The sequence below is a fragment of the Megascapheus bottae genome, chromosome 14 (genome assembly GCF_031878675.1).
Source record: "Megascapheus bottae isolate mThoBot1 chromosome 14, mThoBot2.hap1, whole genome shotgun sequence".
Lineage (NCBI taxonomy): Eukaryota > Metazoa > Chordata > Mammalia > Rodentia > Geomyidae > Megascapheus > Megascapheus bottae.
In genome coordinates this window covers 47,056,150-47,078,534 of record NC_143522.1, presented here as the reverse complement: position 1 = coordinate 47,078,534, position 22,385 = coordinate 47,056,150, and the positions used below count along the sequence as shown (strand labels likewise).

General features: G+C 40.0%; 1 protein-coding gene and 1 pseudogene across 2 annotated transcripts in view; both read right to left on the bottom strand.

Annotated features, from left to right (window-relative positions):
* Positions 1–247: 247 nt before the first annotated feature.
* Positions 248–22,385, bottom strand: part of Slc25a21 (solute carrier family 25 member 21) — a 478,529-nt gene continuing 456,391 nt past the window's right edge. Inside the window, exons 8-10 of one of the 2 annotated variants that reach the window (XM_090345142.1) lie at positions 4,899–5,080; positions 3,985–4,037; positions 248–862 (exon numbers count right to left, since the gene is read on the bottom strand). In XM_090345142.1, the coding sequence (XP_090201268.1) occupies positions 801–862; positions 3,985–4,037; positions 4,899–5,080 (297 nt within the window). In that variant the 3' untranslated portion in view covers positions 248–800. The remainder of the gene's footprint in view (positions 863–3,984; positions 4,038–4,898; positions 5,081–22,385) is intronic. The other variant, XM_090345143.1, reaches the window with a different exon arrangement.
* On the bottom strand, positions 11,616–16,290 carry LOC150055184 (peptidyl-prolyl cis-trans isomerase A pseudogene; annotated as a pseudogene).

Here is a 22,385-nt window from a genome sequence, read left to right as displayed (position 1 = left end):
TTCAATATGCAAATGTTACAGTAATAAAACTTGTCTTCAATGTGAGCTATGTCAAGAAAAGTAGTTTAATATATTGATAAATGAAAATAATTTAGTATATTGTATTTTAGTTGTAATGAACGGCATGATTTAAAAATATCTGCTTTAAGAACCATGAAGCAGATTTAAGGAAATATAGCTGACATATATTATTGCTAAAGAAACCCAAGAGACTTACATGTTAACATAGCGCTTATAAAAATCAACTGTTTTTAAAAGATTGTTTTAGTGGATTTAAAAACATTTTCCCTTTGATCTTTAAATATTACTAATGGAAAAATTAATTATAAAAACTTTTGAGAATTTGGTTTATCTTTTTATTTGTACCCAGTCTTTCTTAGACAAATTCTTAAAGGAACTAGCCACAGAATAATTTATTTGAAAGAATTTAAGCATTTCTAGACTTTTTAGGGAAAAATATCATTTCAATGAATTTTCACTATGAAGCAGTATAAGAACATACATAACTAACCCTCTATATCTTTTGTGAAATAAATTGGATTTCTATCCTATTTGGATATTCAACATTCATTCCTATTGCTTCGTATTAATTTTCTTTTCACAGTTGTCTGTGTGTGATGGCTCCACATGCCATCTAAGTTGTAGAAAGATAATTTCTAAAGTGTCAGAACAGGCATTCTTTCTGACCTGTTTTCCCCTTCGTAGTTGTGTTGCCTAGCTTAGCTGACTGGTTGTCTTAGTGCGTCATGGGTTTGCAGAGCAAGTCCCCATTTCTCAAGGGGAAAACACTTCCTATACCATCAGCAAATCTTCTGCAGCCACGCGTAGGTGTATTCGTACACCAGCAGCATCACTGCACCACCTGCAAGAGACAAGAGCTGGTCTATATCACAAACGCTTGGAAATAGCATTGTTCCATAGAGTCCCAAGAAAGGGCATACCGGGGCAGGGGATTTTGGAAAAACTAGCTTTGGAGTGCTGATACATAGATAGAAAAATACCATGGAAAAAATTTCAGGGTAAAATCAAGACCATCTTGAGTCTCCAAATACATTTTTTCCCCATGAGTATCTGTAACATTCAGCATTTCTCATCAGATTCTTTTCCAAGCACTTTTAATTTTTTAAAAGTAAACAAATATAGACAGATTTAGTCATGTAAGGGCATGTGGCTTTCCTGTGAACAGAAGCCTTCAGATTCTTCCTATGTAGGCAAAGGATTGGTGTTTTTTCAGTCTCTCACTGGCATGGCCCTAGTATATTTAAGGAAGAACTCTCTCAGATGGTCCTCAATGGAAAAATCTGCTCCTCACTGTGCTCCCCTCAACTCTTCCTTATAGTTTTCAAACTGTTCAGACTGGATTGTAATGGGAAGAATACTTTCTGTATGGTGTTCAAATCTGGTATTTCAAAACCTAACAAAAGGAGGTTGCAAAGTAACTATTTCATATATCTATTTGTCTCTGATATGTATTTGAGTATGAAAATTTGGTAATGGAGTTGGGTGGTACCCAACTCTTATGAAGTTCAGAGCTGTATGATATTGGCTGAAAAGACATTTGTTATGTGATATATCAACAGGAATACGGTTCAGAAAAATTAAAACTATGGCTGTTGAATCCCTGGACACTGAGACAAGCACTTACATCTGGATCATTTTGTGTTCTATATGACACAGCAAATAGCACATGTCTTGTAACTCAGAATAATCTATACTTATCCTTTCATGTTTAGCTATGTGAAAAATATTGCAAAACATGAACAAATATCCCGTGCAAATCTCCCCTTCCCCCCTCCCCTCTCTTCCTTCCTTTTCCTTTTTTATTTCCTGCCCAAGCTAGAAAAGTTTTCTTTTCTTTTAAAAATTTATTTATTTTGTCAGTTATAGGGTTTGAACTCAGGGACTTGGCACTGTCCCTGAGCTTTTCTGCCCAGATCTGATGATCGGATCTCAGCCTCCTGAGTAGCTAGGATTACAGGCATGAGTCATCAGCTCCTGGCCCTTTTCTTTCTTTCATCTTTTCTTCTTTTTTTCCCCACCACTATCAGCAGTCCTCTGCCATTCCTCATCCCCTCTTTTAATTCCTGAATGGCTTTAAATGTCTTATCTTTCACTCTACTCTCTAACATTGGAAGTTGCTGAGACATCCGCATTTGAAATAAAGTGGCTAAGTTCTTGGATGAGCTGATCAGCTTTTCATAATTTTGTGGAGGCTGGCTGGGAACTTCCCCACAACTCTTCATTGAGTACAATACCAAAGCAGCTCATGTGAAAGCATTTTAAAAACCAAACTAAACATTTGCAAACCTCTAACAAAACATGGGGTCAGACTATTTAGTAGGTTTGGATTAAGTGAGTTACCATTATAGCTGTACTCTCCTTCGTTATCAACCAGTGTAGGACTACCTCCTAATAAGAAGGCTGGCTTTGGCTTGATAGTGATTTTTCTACAATATTAGGGCTATTAGTAAAGTTTTACTGTGTGGTGAAGGAAAAATATTACATAGAGTACTTGCAGAAATGGACACAGTTCTCAGTTTCTGTTTTTTTGTTTTATATATGGGGTTTTGACTACACGTAGGTCTGACTCTCAAATATGAACAAAGTCCTCACACATTTACAATGGTTGGGCTACATGGATTGGAATGATGGGAGTGTTTTCTAAATACACCAGTGTGTGACCCCTCACCAGCTTCAAGCTAGAGATTGTTGTTCTTTATTGAAGGTAAGCAGAAATGTCCACGTACTGTGTTTAGATTGAAAGGTAATGTAGAGATGAGTGCAAGAGGATGTGAGGATTTAAAGGGAGGAGTGGCAAAGTGTGAAAGGAGAGGACTTGGAAGACTAGCAGGATGTCTACATCGGGAGTGTGGTCTAGAGCACACCTTCAGAGTTACTCACAAGGTTACTTGTAATCCAGGCCTATTTGCCCAGGCGTGGTTGAGTCTGCAGCCCTCATTTTCTTATCTATTTACATAGAGGTTGTTGCCCTTTCTTTTTTTCTTTGTTTTTGTGGGCTTGCCTCTCTCTCATGTTCCTCTACCATCAATCTAACATAGGCCAGGACAGGTAAGTGGCCAATGTCATTGTCCCTTTCTAGAAGTTACTGTGAAGAGAAATGATTTGCTGTTCATGGAGGCGAGTTTCTTTTGTCTGTTTGAAATGAAGTCAAAAGTAAGACTTGAAGCTGGGCGCAATGGCTCCCAGAAGGGTGAGATCTGAGAATCGTGGTTTAGCCAGCTCAGGCACTAAAGACCTTGAGACTCTTATCTCCAATTAACCACTAGAAAACAGGAAGTGTCGCTGGTGCTCAAGGGGTAGGGTGGTAGCCTTGAGCTGAAGAGCTCAGGGACAGCTCCCAGGCCCAGACTTCAAGCCCCAGGCCCAAAAAAAGGTAAGACTTGAACTGGGAGCATTAGGAAAAATTTTCTTTTTTCTTTTTTTTTCATCAATCATGGAGTTTGAACTTAGGGCCTGGGTGCTGTCCCTGAGCTTTTCTGCCAAGGCTAAATAGTGCTCTACTATTTTGAAAGGGAGCTCCATTTCCAGTTTTTATATGGTTAACTACAGATAAGATTCTCAAGGCTTTTCCTGCTTGGGCTAGTTTTGGCACTCCTTCCATCTCAACCTCCTGAGTAGCTAGGAGCTACCAGTACCAGCAGGAGAAAGAGTTTTATTAGGCTGGTTCTTCAGTGAACAATTTCCTTCAGCCAGAAACCACAGAGCCTTGGTGCTCTTGCAAGACTCCTACAGCCTAAGCAAGGTTTTGACTTCCATCAGCCTCTGGCAAGTCCATAAACAGCACTAGTAAACAAAAGTGCAACATTTCTAACAGATGCCTTCAGTACCTTCAACAATCAAAGAACTGTACTTAACACTCACAGGGTGGTAAACTTTTACTGTGCTGCTGTTAGACACAAATAGCAAAACAAGAGTTTTAGAACAATCAAGAAGGAAGGGTGCAAATAATACAAGCATCATTACCTGGTCCAAGTCTCAAAATCTTGGGAATTAGGCCTTTGTATAAAGCTAAAAACCTATGAGCAAAAGAAAAAAAAATAGAACATTCTTAGTCTGAAAGTAAGATGGAATAGGACCTTAGCTCTATTGAGATGCTGGCTCAGTATTTAAACAACTATTTGAAATGACACCCATCTCCAACCTGACAGTATCTGGCTTAGTATTCACTACAGCCTTAAAAAAAAAACCTGATCCAGGCTACACTGATCTTATCCAATGAGAAACATGACTTTCATGAGGGGATGGTTATTGCTTTCAAGGCAGATTTGCCTTCAAGGCAGCCATGTGTATGGACAAAATGACTTTTGTAATTGAATTTAAAAGACCACAAAGTCAGTCTTCACATTAGGAAATATGATGCAGTTAGATCAAAAATAAAGCATCACTTGTTTACTTGAGAATAAGATATTGGGTGTGTGTGTGTGTGGTGGGATGTAAATAAGGCAGGGCCTAGCCTTACAAAAACAGTAGAAAAGGGCACACATTTTTAAAATTTAAGAACCTTCGCTTTCAGGATGCTCATGTTTAATTCTCCCAAGAGAATATAAAATTAGGCAACACTTTTATTAGAATTACAGTCAGAAGACAATTATTTGCCTGCTCAGATACTAATAGGACATATAATCCATGTCGTATCTTACTCAAACTGACATGTGAAGAGTCACATGTGAAGAGTCACATTCTTGACGGTGGAGGAACATTTTGCCAGTGTCTCATTTTTTTGTGTGGCCTTGCAAAATGTGTCATGTATTCCACAAGATTCCTTAGACACACACACCCAACTGAGGAAGGCTTACTGGTTCTCATCAAAACAGAAGTACAAGGTGGTAATAACAATGCTTGAGCCTCGTGTGTGTATTAAAGAAAGAATGTGTTACCCTTCTTCCTCATAGACAGTTGTCATTGTTTTAAAACAGGTTCTGTACTTGATCTCTCCAGGAACTGGCTGAGGCCCTTGAATCCTACTTTTGGCAACATCAAAAGGGATGTTAATGATTGAGGCGACTGTCCCCGACAAGAAACCAATCCCAAATTTCCTCAAAAACTCCTCAATCGGATCCTGAAAGAAAAGAAGAAGAAAATAACAGAAGAGGAAGTGGAAGCCTCTAATTGGTTAAACAGTCTAAAGCAACACACACACACACACACACGCACACACACACGCACACACACACACACACACACACACGCACACACACACACACACACGTGTAAGCAGAGCAACCGCTCCTCGGCGCCCTCCTGTTATTCCAGCAGAACACATTAGGAGTTCCTAGGCTGGAACTTGTTTTCTTGACAATCCCATTGGCTATGTTTTTACACATGGTCTAAATTGCTGAAGTACACATTTCCTCACTCAGGATTTATAAACACAGTTCATAAAGAAAGACTGGTATGGCATATGGGGATGATTTGTATAATTGGGCTTCACAATGTACTTAGTATTACTGTATCAAAACAGGAGAAATCCAAGCACACTATTAGCTAATTGGCCAGAATATTTTACAAATGACAGCAACTTCCACCATGAAGCCTACTAAAATGCTCATTTGTGTGTAGACCCCCAAATGTGAAATTAAATCAAGGCTACTCTCGGTCTGCTGCTATTCCCCTCCAGGTTTTTTGCATTTATTTTCACGTGTAGCTGATCCACGGTACTGAGAAGTGCTGGCTTCCTGTTATTAACAAACCAACTTGGAGCGGCTGCAAAACAGCCTGTGACAGTCTACGCATTACAAACAGTATGTCACTGCACTAATTGGCTGAAGAATTTACAACCCATTGTTCCTGAGTCTTATTCTCCCTTCTTCATGACAAAAGAAGAGAGAGAGAGAGAGAGAGCGAGGAGAGAGAGAGAGAGAGAGAGAGAGAGAGAGAGAGAGAGAGAGAGAGAGAGAGAGAGAGAGAGGGTGTGTGTGGGTGTTTCTTCTTTCCTTTTGAACAGAAGCCTCTCACATTGGATTTTTCCACCCCCCCCATCCTGCTTTCTGACATCAAAGTATTTAATTAGGTCTGATGTGGGAGTCACTTTCCTTCAGCCTATTTTTGTGCCCAGTGAGCTTACATTATGCTTTGTTTTAATGAATTTGCTGGGAAGTTCTCATTATGTCTGCAGCTTACGTTGTTGCCCTACAGAGAAATCATAGCATGTATTACGAGCTGCTAACTCTGATCCCTCCTCTATCCTCCCTTCTGGTTAATGCTTCAGTCATCAGCTCCTCACAGAGTTGGGCCATGACACTTTTTGTCTAGTGGAACCAAAGGGAATGAGAGTGGGGTGGTAGACACTGCAAAAAAGAAATTCAGGTAGGACCAGTGTAGGCTTCTAACACCTACAGAGGAAGCAAACTTCTGGAGGCTCTGAAATTCTCAACTAACCCAGGAGCCAGCTACCATCACAGAAACTCCTGTGCAGCTAAGTCTAAAATTCGGGGGATCTGGGAATAATTCTTGGACCTGGGCCATACAGGTGTCAGGGAGGTTTAAAGGGATTTAAAAACCAACAGGGTGTTTCTACAGGAAAAACAATGCAGCGATTGCAGTATGAGCGAGGTGTGTTTAAATAATTCTCTCTCCCCCATTTTCTCCTTTTACAAGGAGAGAAAAATGCCTTTATGTTACCCGTTTCCATTATGGCACAGAAGCAAAACCAGAGCTCCAGAGGATGGTAAACACTGGGCACCCTTGGATGAGTCACAGAACCCCTTAGAGTTCAGTGTGTGTGTGCGTGCATGCGTGCGTGTCTCTCTCCTCTCTCTCTCTGTCTCTCTCTCTCTATGTCTCTTTCTCTCTCTCTTTTTCTCTCTCTCTCTCTCACTTTACCTTACCTGTGTACTGAAAGATAAAAATGGTGTGAATCTGTACAAGACTGGTAGAAAATAGATACCCTATGTAGCCAAAAAAATATTCTGTAAAAAGATGTTTTTGATGAGTCCTAGTAGCTCATGTCTGTAATTCTAGCTACTTGGAGGCTGAGATTGGGGAGGATCACAGTTCCAGGCCAGTTTTGTCATACGTATGAGAATCCTTCTCAGCTAATAGCTGGGCATAGAGGAATGTGTCCGTCATCCCAGTTACAATATGAAACATCAAAGAAGTGGATCTTGGTTGAAGCTATGTGTCTGGGGGAAAAATAGGTTGTCTTAAAAATAACCAGTGCAACAATCATATTGCTTTAGAAAACTGCATTAAAACTCATGAATGAGTTTAATTTAGAACAAAATTGAATAGAAATAATGAATCCTGGGTTTCTCACTTTTTCATTCATCTTTCTCATGCGTGTGGTTCTACCACTGGAGCCATCCTTTCAGCCCAGATTTTTATTAGTTATTTGAGATGGAATCTCTAGGACTTTTCTGTTCAGTCTAGCTTTGAACCTTGATCTTACAGGTCTCAGTATCCTGAGTAAATAAGATTACAGGCAAGAGCCATGAAAACTTGGTATTCTTTTTTGTAATAGTCAAATATTACTGTTAGTAGGATGTATTGTTAAATAAAGCCAAGTGATTAAAACAAAAAAAAATAACCAGTGCAAAAGAAAAAAAGAAAGGTTGATGGTAAGGCATACCACTTACTAAGTACCAGGCCAAGGGAGTTACGGGGAATGGTACTGACCCGATGTCCGGTGATATAGTTGAGCTCTCGTGAAAAGGAACTGTGTGCACATGTGGGAAGTTCATAGAACCTCGTTATCCACCAGCCTCTCCCATCTCCTAATATGTCTGCTGAGAAGCAGGGGTGGGGATGGAGGGTGAGCTGAGAGAGCTGATGCAGGAGACCCACCCGTAAGCTCTCCTAGGGATTGCAGGCACGCTGGCCTGGGGAAGGGTCCACACTGTCTACTGCGCATTTCTCCACATAAGAATAATATCCCACAATAGTTCCAAAATCTAGGACACCAGCATCACCTGGCAGCTTTGTAAGTACAGACACCCAGTTTCCACTTTGGAACTGCCTCAGCTTCCCAGACTAGCTGTCTTTCTCATGGGAGAGAGGTCTGAAAGTTGTTTTTATTATTGTTGTTGTTGTTGTTGATAGCAATACTGGGATTTGAACTCAGGGCCTGTCCCTTGCTAGAAAAGAGCTCTATCACTTTGTATTTGTGTCTTTCAACATTACTGAAATCATGGGCGTATATCACCAGGCACAGCTTATTGATTCAGATGGGGTTCTCAGTAACATTTTTTGTTTTGTTTTGCCTGGACTGACCTTGAATTATGATCCCTTGATCTCTGTCTATTAAGATGACAGCTCTCCATCCTTCTTTGACTGTAGTTTGAGTATGCATTATACTTACCAGGTTCTGCCTTCTTCTTGCCCTCCACAGTCTATTTGTGTGTGTGCGTGTGTGTGTGCACGCGCGCGCGTGTGTGTGTGTGTGTGTGTGTGTGTGTGTATGTGTGTGGGGTGCGTGCCCCATTACCAGGGCTGAACTCAGGGCCTGGCCATTCCCGTTAGCATTTTTGCTCAAGTCTGGTGCTTTACCATTTGAGACTTGAGCCAAAGCTCCATCTATGGCCTTTTGGTGATGAACTGGACATAAGAGTCTCACAGATTTTTCTGCATGGGATGGCTTTGAACCACAATCCTCTGATTTCAGCCTCCTGAGTCGGTAGGATCTCAGGTGCAGAGACAGACTCTGCCTGGTAGATAGCAACACTCCCGGTACCCTCCTAACTGTTCCAATACACAAGCACCCAGCTCCAGAAGATACTAGGGAGTGTGGCAGGGGAGTGAACAGTGTGAGGGAAGAGAAAGTTTCAGTCTCAGTCTTTGGGCAGGGTGACTAATTGTGACTCATTTGGAATCTTTTCTTCCAGGCTCCCATAGTGGTAAATATCTGTGAGATAGTCAATGATTCCACTTTCATCCTGAGGGTTAAACTCTAAGGTAGAGAGGGGTTTCATTGTATTTTGGAGATAACCAATGTGGAGAAAACAGCCCTTAGGCAATCGCTTTGAACTGCTTTAACCATAAAATAAGGGTTCTTAACTTGGGATGCCTGGGGCAGTCGAGAAGGTAAACAACACTCAAGCCATTTAACCCAGGTGAGCTTCCTTAGGAGTGGTCTGCAGAGAGCACCAGAGGCCATGCTGGGACCAAGGTGCTGCAAGGTGAAGAAACCAAGCTAAGTGGGGCTGGTTGAGCTTAGGAGCAGGGTCAGGCTGGGGCTCTAGCTTCTCCCCAGACTCCACCGGCTCTCCAGTGGCCCTCACAGCGCAGCATCCATGGCCGCCTTCTCCACTGTATCCAGTTCTTCCACCCCTCTCTCTCAGTCCAGGCCTGCATTCCAGCATCTCTTCTTAACCCCTTTCCTCTCCCAAGCATTCTCCTCTCCAAGCCAGCAGTGTTCCTTTCTCTGACCACAACTTTAATGGCCTCCAACACTTACAAAAACATTTTTGTGAAAGACACGGCTAAGTGCAAGTGTGGATGCATCTTATCAGCTTTTTTCTTTTCTAACCATATTGGAGGCAAGAACTGTTAGCACGATTCTTACTTTATAAATAAGCTAACTGAATGGGTAACTGTGAGGGGGGAACATTTGTCTCATCCCAAGAGTGCCTCAAGTACTGCTTCTCTTCTTGTAATCCTTAAGCCTGTGGGTGGGCTGGTGGTAGAGGTATCTCTACATAATAACTAATGTTGTAAGCCATGCTTCTGTGTACGTATATATTGGTTTTTCTGGGAAGAGTGTCTATAGATTTTTATCAGGCTTGTAAAAGCCTTAAAAAACTTCATGAGACCACTTTATCTACTAATTTAGAAAGTAAAGGAAATGGCAAGTGCCTGGTTTAAAACACTGGGGTTAAAACTAGGAAGCTTCAGTTTATGTATAGAGTCAGCAGGCAATTCACCTCAGTAAAAATATCACTCAAGTTCAGTCTCCTTCTGGAGTCTTGCTGCACCCTCCTCAACCACAACTACGGACTCAGGGGTTCTTAGTGTGGTCCTATGTTACCATTATCAGAACAACATTTGGGAAGGCTGAAGCAGGAGGATCCCAGAAATTCAAAGCTAGTTTGAACTACATAGTACGACCAAAAAAACACCCTAAAACCAGACATAAATTGGATTCCTACCCCAGATCTATTAAATATGGAGAGAAAGCCCAGCAATCTGTTAAGCAGGTCCTCTACATTATTCTGATGGGTGCTTATGCCTAATGACCACTGCTTGACTGAAGTTTATGATCATGCTCCTTGGATCTTTGGACTGATAAGAGTAATTGATGCCAAAAGAGTCATTTTAAGCATTGGCCCAAAGAGGTTATATATGCTGTGAAACTTCTTAGAGCTTCCATTAGTGGAGCAGGGCCTTGCTTCTGAACAAAGCTAAGAAGACCTGAAGGCATTTGTGTTCATTCTGTTGAACTTCTTCTGCCACCAACTCAGTTCAAAGTAAGAACGGGTACCTGCATGGGGTTGTGTTTTGAACCATATCTATCACAGAGCTTGAGTGGATCATTCCACACTGGCCACCAGTGAATCACCCCAAGATTTCTGCCAGTAGTGGTAATAGTAGGTAATAACAAAAGGAATAGCAGAATAAACTGCAATAATAAAATGCTATGATATTAATGTTATTTTTCATAACTATCATAAAAATAACACTGTTGCTAGTGTTACTCATTCTTGGGAATGATTTTATATACAAATACTTGTACAAAACACAGACATTATATAGCAGTCTGTGAATGAGGTACAAAACACCAGTTTTACAAAACAACTAGGTACGGTCCTATTTCTGGTGAGAGGTGAAGAAGCCTAGATTTGCGCTTATGCTCCTAACATGTCATATTGCTTCTCATATGACATAATGATTAGATCATAAACATTAATGAGGGCCTTACTCCTGTACTGGGAGCTAGTGCTGAGTATGAAGGAAATGATTCAGAAGGGTTGGGAGTGGGTGCATAATCAACTGTTCAACACAATGGGATCAACTTTAAAGCAGGGTGTGAACAAAGTTCAGGGAGAAGTTATGCCTAGGACTTGATTGTCAAAATGCTGGGGCTGGGAGTGTGGATTAGTGGTAGAGTGCTTGCTTAGCATGCATTTAAGTCCTAGATTTGATTCCTCAGTAGTGCATACCCAGAAAAGCCAGAAGTGGTGCTATGTCTCCAGTGGTAGAGTGACAGCCTTGAGCAAATATGCTCAAGGACAGTGCACAGGCCCTGAGTTCATGCCCTAGAACTGGCAAAAAAAAAAAAAAAAGAGAGAAAAAGAAAGAGCATGCAAGCAAGCAAAAAGAAGAAAATGTTATGAGATCATATCTAGCTTTGGCCAGGTACCCATGGATAGTACTGGAATCCTAGCTACTGAGGAGACTGAAATCTGAGGCTCATGGTTTGAAGCCAGCCTGGGCAAGGAAGTCCATGAGACTCTTTTGTTGTTGTTTAGTTTTATTCATAATCATAAACTTAACTCTGCAATCCAGCTAGATTTGGAGGGGAGTAAGGAAAACATGGAACCCACAGAACTGCCGTGAGAGCACAAAGAGTACAGGATATTGCAAGTAGACGGGGTGGAAGGGTGTTCTCCTGAGCTACAGAAGGAATGGTATGACAGTCAAGATAAACCAAGTGAAATGTATTAGAGTTGTCTGCAGTCGGTCATGTGACCTTCTTGTTGGTCTTGCCATTCCCAGACCCAAAGCCCTGTGTGGCTTCCACAACTTCCATGCCCTTTTTTACCTTCCCAAAGACCACATGCTTGCCATCCAACCAGTCTTGACAGTGTAGATGAAAAATGGGGAGCCAGGTCCAGCATTCGCCAGGACCTGTGTGCTTCAGGATGAATTCTCATCCTCAACTTTCTCTCCATAGACAAGACTTGCCACCAGTGCCATTATGGCATGTGAAGTCACCACCCTGGCACATGAATCCTGGGAAAGCAGGAACCCTTATAGCCAAATCCTTTCTTTCCAGTGCTCCAAGCACGAAAACTTTCTGCTGTCTTTGGAACTTTGTCTGCAAATAGCTGGAAGCAGATGCGGCCCAAGGGCTTGCTGTTGGTGGCAATGTCAAAGAATGAGATGGGGTTGACGCTGGCTGATAACTGATAATCACAAGTGACAGTGGTGTCTGCAAAGCCCAGTGAGACTCTTCCGTTCCATTAAGTAGCAAAAAAGCTGGAAGTGGAACCTTGGCTCAAGGTGTAGAGTGCTAATCTTGAGCACAAAAGCCCAGGGACAATGTCAAGGTCCTGAGTTTAAGCCCCAGGACACAAAAATGATGAGTCATTGGATTGTTTTAGAAGTTAACAAAGACTAGCTAGTTTCCATGCACAAGCCTGGTTTAAGAATTATACTACCTGGAATGACACTTGGTGGTTTTCTATTAGTTTGCTTAAAAAATAGGGTAAGAAGATAACAACAATTCACTTTATGTTAAGCATTTTCTCTAGCATTAAGTCATAACATTCCTGAGCTGATGAGGTTCTTGAGTAATGGGAATTTAACTTAAAAAAGGGATATAGTTCAAATGAGTCCAAAGAGATCCAAGGTTTTATTATTTAGGAATGAAATAGCCAAGGTATTAAGGATTTCTGAGATGGTCACATATCACCCAGGAGAATCGGAGACCCATGTGCTTGCCTCTCAGGCCTGTATCCTTATTCAACATCTCAGGAGCTCTCTTTGTCTCAAACAAAGAGAAAAAGTGACAGAAAAGAAAATCTGAGAATCACAAGACTAGAAGTAAACTTAGAATGTTACTTAGCCATGTCAAATATTCAGGATAGATCAGATCTAAATTAAGTAAACAGATACTCATGTTGACAAAAAAGAACTATTGTTATTTAAAATATTCAACTTCCATAATTCATTCCAACTGTTACCAATCAAGAATCAGGAAACTTCCCTTGTCCTTTAACTGCCAATCTTTATTCTTCAGCCTAAACTATTTTATTCCAGTTCTTTGATCAACTGCAACAGCAAGTAACTGTCACCATTCTTAATGCAAATTCACTAAGACTCAAAAACCATTATTTCTTGTCGTAGTCTTTTTGTGAAATATGTGCTACAGCATAGATGTAGTATTTCTCTTTCCATAGATCTTTTCCTTGAAATATTTTTAGATTTCTCTTATGAAGTATGTAGTGCAACCAAAGTAGAGCTGAGTCTCTGTAACTATTAATAGATACTACATTATTGGCTTTATTCTGTAATAGTAATATGAGATACAGTACTTACAGGGTATTTTTTTAAAGTGTTGGATATTGAACCAGGGCCTTACACAAGCTAGACAAGTGCTCTATCTCTTGGGGACAAGAGCTTTGCCCTGGCAATCATGGGATACATGTTTTGGTTGTTTAATCTCCTGGTAAATACTTTATTATTGAAGTTAACATTCCATTTCATGAATGAAAAAACAGGGCACTGAGAAGCATATTTACTAAAGATCTATGGTTAAATAGTGAGTGTATCATAGTAAATTCACACCAATTGCTCTTATTAGAGTTCTCTGGTGGGTTTTAATTGTTTTAAATCACTTTGATCTTTGTATGTTTACCAGCCTGTTTTCAAGGATATCAACAACTAACTCATCATAAGTATGATCTATGACTTAAAGCAGTTAGCAATCAATATACTACATGCTTGTAACTAATTTAACCATCTAATCCAAACTATATGCCCATCAGCTAAACACAGCTTCAGCAACTTATGGTGGTAGCACTTGGAAGAGTTTATATACACAGAAGCAAAATATCTTGATCAAAAGAGGCATCTTGCTTCCCTCCTACCCTTCCTGGTATGGGGCTCTGATGCCCTGTGTAGTGATAGTCCAGCTGGCTGCTAGCATGACAAATCACTGCCCATCTTACAGGCCTTTGTGATTAGGGTTTGGCATCTTTTTGAAGACAGGCCATACAGAGGCATGCCAGGAGACAAAGAAGGTTAAGAAAGCTGGGAAGTTAAGACTTGGTTAACTGGTAGAAAAAAGGGGATGGTAGAGAGACTAAATAGGAAGACAGCTGCTCTGCAAAAGGCAAAGATGGCCTAAGTAGAACAATGGGGTTTTCATTTAAGGGAATTGTGTATCATTATAACTATTAATGTCTAGTGTTAGTCCCTTTCCACTGAATGTCTGCCTGCATCATGTTTTATTTGTATCCTGTGTCCACCTCTCAATCTCTCTTGGTACTCCCATCAAATGGGGTTGTCCCAGGAAGAGCCACATTATTTTTTTTTAGTGGGAGAAGAGTCAAAAGTATTTCTTTGCAGAACTCACTCTTCCTTCCCCAGCTGTTAAGTGATTAATTAGAAACTGGACTTTTCCTGCCCAGGCTGGCCTTGAACCACGATCCTCAGTTCCATGGCTAGGGTTTTAGGCATGAGCCACTGGCACCTGGCTAGAACTCATTTTTATAGTCTAGTTCATTCCATGCCCTTTGGAGCATATTACTTCCAGTTGTTGAAGGGCTGGTTGCAATGCAGTTGTTCATTTCCTCAAGGCTATTAAGTGAAATGAAGAAACTGGAAAAAAATCTATTAAAAAAGATTTATTTTCATGTGAACTACCCTGCAAACTATGATTTCAGAAGACCTGAAAACATCTCTGATGTGATGCCAGTGAGTCAGACATGGAATTAATAAGACACTGAAGGATGCACAAGAGTATAGCTAGAGACATTCTCCTTTGTATAAGCAACATGGTTCTGAGAACGATGTATCCATACAGTAGTCTGGGGAGAAGCCAGCTAAATGTGAATGAAGATGTAGAAGGCCTGTGCACTGGATGAGGATACAGTCCAGGAGAGAATGACAGAGGAAGCCATCACAGCTTTAGTGCCTGATTGTATCTACATGATTAAAGCAGAATGTGACATTATTATTATTATTATTCTTATTATTATTTTGTGGGTGGTGGCGACTAAACTTGGTGCCTGAGTGCTGTCCCTGAGCTCTTTTGCTCCAAGGCTAGCACTCTACCACTTGAACAACAGCACCACTTCCAGAGTCTCACAGGCTTTTCTGCAGGACTGTGAACTGTGATTCTCAACTGTAGCCTTCTGCATTGCTAGGATCACAGGCATGGACCACCAGCGCTCAATGTGAAATTCTTAATTTAGTGAACTGTAGATGTTTAAGGGAGACTTGGATTTCACAGTCAGAGATGATTTTTTTATTGATCATAAAGATACCTGTCACTGTGTGTGTGTGTCTGTGCGTGTGTTTGCGTGTGTATGTGCATATGGATGTGTGCTAAGGACCTTCCTGGAACTTTCCAATCAAGCACACTACCTTGTGAGCCACCTCATTAGTTCCCTTTTGTGTTACTTATTTTCGGGATAGAGTCAATGCATGCCTAGACTAACCTAGGCTGTGATTCTCTTGGTGCTTTCCTTTGTTGCTGGGATGATAGATATGTATTATTGCACCCAGTCACTGACTGAGATGGCATCTCATACACTTTTATGCCTCACACCTGTAGGTACTTTTAGGTACTTTAATGCCTTTAGGCCTTCTACTAAATCCTCAGATCTTTGCCTTTCAAGTCTCTAGGATCACAGGTTTGAACCACTATAGCCAGCCATGCTGATATCTTGATGTAAAACAACCTATATTGTCCTTCCCTTGTCTCCAACCCTCTCCCCAAGTCTCCAACAATCTATCTCTGTAAAGTCTTTGGCTGCATTAAGAAAGATGGATAATTAGATCACAGGATGGGTTGGTTCTACTGTAGCCTGAGCTGGGCAACTGAGAAGTATAGTATCCTGTTTTGCTCCTACACTGACATCGACAAATCTGATGACAACCATATCATTAGACATAGATGTGAAACTGCAAGTACAACTGGAAGAAGATGAGACTTAAAGGTCAGAGTACCTACTCCTTTAAAGAGATACAGTACAAAGACAAAGAACCTGAGCTGTGGCATCAGATGGACTGGGCTTTAATGCTGTGACAGGTTGGTAGATGCGGGTACTTGGACTCTCTGGTGGGCTATGCCGCATTCAGCTTTGTGTATGTGTTGAGCTTTTGCTCTCCTTTACAACGCCATCACACACAAAAAAACAGAGGTTGCAGATGCAAATTGCAAAGATAGCACATACACACACTGGCTGAGCACCTGAGAGCAACCACAAAGCAAATGACAGCAATTGTCATTCTTTGCCACAGCTGGGTGGCTGGCATGGAAATGCTGTGGTGCGCTGACATCACAGCCGCCTCCTGGTGACTGAAGGAGGAGGCAGCCTGGTGAGAGGGAATTGCTTTGATTTTTTTTCTTGCTCGCTTTCTCCTTCTCAGAGAGGAATCTTGCATTCTCGATATTGTTAGTTTTAACGAGGCCCTAGTCAGCTAGGAATAGTCAGCGCTGGGCATACCCTTTTCATTCTTTCTAATCTTGGCTCTCTTTTGTTATGTTCATAAACTTCGACAAAAACATTTTTTTCCCTGATGTCATGGCGTCGTGCTGTTTTGTCCTCAGTGAAAATATCTGCTCTGAAAGCTTAATTAAAAACTACAGTTGTTTCTACTTTACAGCTATCAGAGGAATCTATTATAGTGTTTGTTTTCTTTTCATGTGAGATAATTTGGGGGAAATGCTAGCTCCTCACTGCACCAAAGGTCACCAAACTCAAATGAGATGGCTTAATTGATAAGCATTCTTTAAGGAATGTGGAGTATTCCCAAGATCCTATCCTTGCAGGGCTTTGGGCTTTGGAATGAAATCAAAGTCTTGTTAAAAGCTCCACATCTAAATGTAGCCATTCAGAAAATAGCCATGAAAATTCCTTCCCCCCAAGCTATTTGTTCTTTTTTTCATATATTTTTTATTGTAATTAATAGAAGGGTTACATGATATTTGCCAGATAGATGGTGCATTAATTCCCATACATTGATACCCTTTCACATGTCTTGGTCCCCATTTCCCTCCCCCCCCCCTCATCTTGTTTTCCCCCGTTCCCTATCCAATTTCAAATAACCAAATACAAATATATCCTATATATCAGGTAACAAAGTGAGATACTGTAACAATATGATATAACCAAAAGACAGCAAAAGACATGAGAGATAACATAATACCTTAAGAACAACAATCATTCATGATATGGCTTATGTTTCTATATCCTAGAGATCCTTTCATTTAGCATCCCATTATATGGCCTTTTGCATCAAGGTTTTGCTCTGTTGCAAATCTCTGCTAGGAGAGCCCAAGGTTTCTACTGATTATGACAAATGAGGGAAACCATTGAGCCTATGTTCCTTTGAGTCTGGCTTACTTCACTTAATATGATCTTTTCTAAGTCTTTCCATTTCCTAACAAATGGGGCAATGTCATTCTTTCTGACAGCAGCATAGAATTCCATTGTGTACAAATATCACATCTTGTTGATCCACTCATCAACTGAGGGACATCTAGGTTGGTTCCATATCTTTGCTATGGTAAATAGTGCTGCAATGAACATTGTTGTGCTGGTGGATTTAGTATGTCTTTGTTTCTGGATGATTGGGTAAATGCCAAGTAGTGGAATTGCTCGGTCACAGGGGAGCTCTATGTTTAGTCTTTTGAGGAACTGCTATACTGCTTTCCATAGTGGTTGAATGAGTTTGCACTCCCACCAACAGTGTAGTAATGATCCCTCCTGGCCACATCCTCTCCAGCATCTGTTGTTATTAGTTTTCTTGATCCTGGCCATTCTAACTGGAGTGAGGTGGAATCTTAGAGTTGTTTTGATTTGCATTTCTTTTATGACCAGAGATGTTGAGCATCTCTTCATGTGTCTATAGGCCATTTTTGTTTCTTCTTCAGAGAAGACTCTCTTTAAGTCTTTGGCCCATCTTTTAATGGGATGGTTGTTACTTTGGAGATTAGTTTTGGAGTGATTCAACTTTTTGAGCTGTTGATATATTTTAGATATGAGGCCTTTGTCTGTTGTATGGTTGGTGAAGACCTTTTCCCACTCTGTAGGCTTCCTAATTAGTTTACTATGTCCTTTGCCATACAAAAGCTCTGCAGTTTAATGCAGTCCCACTTCTAAATGTAGCCATTCAGAAAATAGCCATGAAAATTCCTTCCCCCCCAAGCTATTTGTTCTTAAAAGTATTCTGAAATGTAAAGTAATTTTCAAGGTCTTAGCTACTTAGGTCAAATTATGAATTGTATAAAATGTCAAAATGGTTCATGATTTAAACATAAAAGTTATCACTTGGTTGCTATGTAATTTTTTTCCATAGGCATAATATAATAGATAATTATACGTACCAATATACTCATATAGTTAGGAAATACCTTCTAGGAGCTAATTAAATCAGTATTATCATACAAAATAAAAGGAAGTATTTTATACATTTCTTTGGGACGCCTATAGGATTTTTCTCCTTTTCATGTGCTTTGTCTGTTTCTTGTACCAATTAAAATAAAAAAAACAAACCTGGGTTGGTTGCAGACAATCGAGCGGAAGTTGTGAGTTAGGTCCATTTCATTTAGCTTTACTTGGCGTAGCTCTCTAGCTGGAACTCTCCATACCCATTGTGTTCCAGTTTTGTAGTACATTTGTTCAGCATACTATCTCAATTAAATTATTTAAGGCAATCAAATTGCCTTAAAATGATACAAGTATTGTGACCCAGATAATATCTGTACTTCCTCCCCCCCTAGTTGTCCATATACCAACTACCCTCATTCTTTCTCTTCTCATAGATTCCTAAGCTTCTTTCTGCTTCAAGGAAGCCACTCATTCTGTTCTTTCTAGTCCACTCATCTTTTTACCTTGGCCTGGCTAAGTCCTTGTGTTGAGCTCTAGTTACATTATTTCTTTTTAAAAAAGGGTCTTTTCTATGTTCTCATCCTGATTCACCATGGTTTATAACTACCAGTGGTTACAAATGATCACAGCTTTGCACACTTAGCACAACAGGAATTGTCCTCTGATTAATGTGTGTGTGTGTGTTTGTGTTTGTGTGTGCGCACACGCGCACTCAGGGTTTGAACTCAGGGCCTTGAGTTCTCATGTAGCTAGTTTTGCTCATGGCTATTGCTGCTTGAGCCACATCTCTACATCTCTACTTCCAGCTCTGTGCTGATTAATTTTAGGTAAGAGTCTCTTGGATTTGTTTGCCAGGCTAGCTTTGAACCAAAATCCTCAAATCTCAGCCTCATTATTAGTCAGGATAAAGAACCACCAGCTCATGTCGAATGACTTTTTGTCTCCTCTAGTAAACTGTAAACTCCGCGAAGGCAATAAAGATAATGTCCAGTATACAGGGGCGGCACCATGCCTGCTTTTGGAAATCACGACTAGCATGGATCCACAGAGAACCTAAGCTACTTGTACCATTTCCATCCATTTGAGGAATACCTGCCTGGAAAATTCTACCTGGTTTACTTAGGAAAGTACCTGAACGGTTTTCTCTTCCATTTGTCCTCAACAAATTCACCTCAGAGACCCTGCAAATCACTAATGAAAGATACTCATTTTGTCAGAGAATCTTGTCACATATCCTGAAATTTTAGAGAAAATACACGCATACACACACTCACGGGTGTATGTGCTGGTACTGGGGGCTTGAACTCAGGATCTAAGTGCTGTTCTTTTCCTTAAGGTCCTTAGTTCTCAACCTCCTGACTAGCTAAGAATACAAGGGTGAGCCATCTACATCCAACAGAAAAGATATTCTTGTAGTTTTCTTCTTGTAGTTTTCCAGTGGTTGCTGGAAATGAGAGCTGTTCTCAATGAAAGCTTAATGCTCTCCCTTCTCATTCCTGGATGATTGGTAAGACTAATGATCAGGTAACAGAATCAGAAATGAAAATGGTCATAAATTTAACCCTACTACGATCTAATTCTACTGAGATTCTTCTTTTCAAAATACAAACATTGCTGTCTAAATTCCCCCATTGAACCCAAAGGTGCATTTTTCATTCAGCTTAGTGCATGTCTCAGGAAGGATAGAGCTCCCCATTAGGAGACCAATGCATTTCCACATTTCTTCTGATAAACTGAATTGCATCTGGCACGATCCTCAGACTTTCTACAGAATTTACAAAGCAAAGAAAATACTTAAAAGCAAAAGAAAAACATCTGCATTTCTGAAAGGTGAGCTCAATGTCTATTACCTTGGAAGAAAAGAAAATTTGCTTGGCTTAATGCTGTCTCTAGTAAAATGACCATAGGGACAGGTCTAAATGGTTTATTAAGTAAGAAAGATGGAACATATGAAAAATTGCTTTCTCCTAAATTTTTTATAAGCCACACATGTAATTTATATTATAGCAAAATTCAGCACAAAAACTCTATTGTTTTTGGCACAATAACCTGCAAACATCCTTAGCTGGGATGCAAAATGAAAGGATAATTTAGTTCTGTTGGCGGCTATTAGTTTTTAGAGAGCAATTTCTATTATTTTAATCTATGAAAACATAAGCGAAGATATAGAACTAGAATATAGAATTAGAAGACAAAGTTATAAAAGATATATAACATTTTAATGTTATGTTTCTTATTTGTGGGTCTGCATTGCAAATAGGTTCTGAATACCCTCAGTGTAGAGTAAGAATAAAAAAATGGCTTTTTTTCCTATGGATGTGTAAAAAAGATGATGTCAGTATTCAAGTTTACTAATATCTGTTCCTAGCAAGCTTTGTTTGGAAAAATGATGGCTTCATTCTGGGGAGAGAGGGTATTTTTCTTTTTACTGACATTTCATTCAATTTTGGGTAAGATATAAATGAATGTCCTTGTTGAATAAATATCAGTTTATATCCAAATCAGTCTTTATGGTAGCCATTTACCAGGAACAGCTAGCTCCTAAAATGAATCCAGGGTATCATTTTCAAATTGAGAATGCTTCACTTCTTCCAGAGCCATGTCTTATAGCTCTGAATTCCAAAGGATTATAGAATAGAGGTGAGAAGAGGGAGGACCAGAGGGCAGATCTGAATGAGGCAGAAGAAGAATCTGGTTACATTATGTGGACACTAGTAGTTCTTCACTTATTTAAATTTAGTAGACATTTTAAAGACATAATGTATGCCAAAAAAGATAAAAATGCAGAGTTTGAACATTATGTGCTCCAGTGCAAAGTGCATGGCTATGGCTCTTTCCCATCCCTTGCTGTATAGTCCTAGAAGCCTATAACTTTGAGGCTTAACTTTACATTGCTTCCTCGTTTCCTTAGCTAAAAAACACAGTTATTTGTAATCCCCTCCCCCACCTTTTATGGTTCCACTCCTAGGACTTGAACTCAGGGCCTGGGTGCTGTCCTTGAATTTTTTTGCTTAAGGCTAGTGCTCTACCACTTGAACTACAGGTCCATCTCCAGCGTTTCAGAAATTAGTTGGAGATAACAAGGTCACAAACTTTTCTGCCTGGACTGACTTTCAACTGCCATCCTTAAGTTCCAGCCTCTGAAGTAGCTAGGATGATAGCTGCAAACCACCAGAACCTAGCAAAATCAAGAAATTTTAATAGCAAAATGATACAGAGGTCAGAAAACGAATAGTTGAAACCTGTACTAACCAGAGATCACCAATCTGGATTGCTGGTAAACAAATAAACAAACTACCTCAGGGTATGGACATCTGATCTGGGTTACCTGGGTTTCTGGTTTCAACTTCCTGCTTATCTCTGGATACAAAATATGAAAGTGAAAAAAAGTGCCAAAGTGACCTAGTCACTTCTTTTATAAGGCTCTACTAATTTTTTCACATGTATTTGCTATATTACAATTAGTTTCCAATAGTTTAGAGTGGCATATCAAGTGGAAAAGTCCCACATGGTGTGATTTCTCCTGTTGCCTCTCTCTCTCTCACACACACATACATATACATTTCCTGATTATTATCTGTTCCATTCCTCAGTATCACAAAAACAGAAAAAGCCCGAAGTGGCGAAGGTCAGGGACAGTGCCCAGGCCCCAAGTTCAAATCCCAGGACTGGCAATAAATGTCATAATATAGGTGGAATTATATTTATACATAATTCTATATAATTCCACATATATAATTCTATATAATTCCACATATATATAATTCTATATAATTCCATAATTGACATGGAGTTATCCCATGCCAATCAAAGTTGATGAAATCTTAAATTTCCCTGGAACAGAAGACTGCCCAGCTGCTGGGTGAGAGAGTTGAAACAATAACTCTGAAAACAAACCATCCAGAGTGAGTGGTCAGAGCCAACCTACACAAAGATGGAATAACACCTTTAAGGACTACCATCCCTCATCCCGGTTTATAACAACTTGAAGACCTTATGCAACATGTTTTAATGATTATCATACCTTCCCCTTCACAAAGAATTGATTTATTATGGTTTAAATTTAAAGAATACTGGTTTCCCAGTCTCAAAGCAGGCTTAAATTACAGAACACATAAAACAAATGACTTTGTTCTAGGTGAGAAA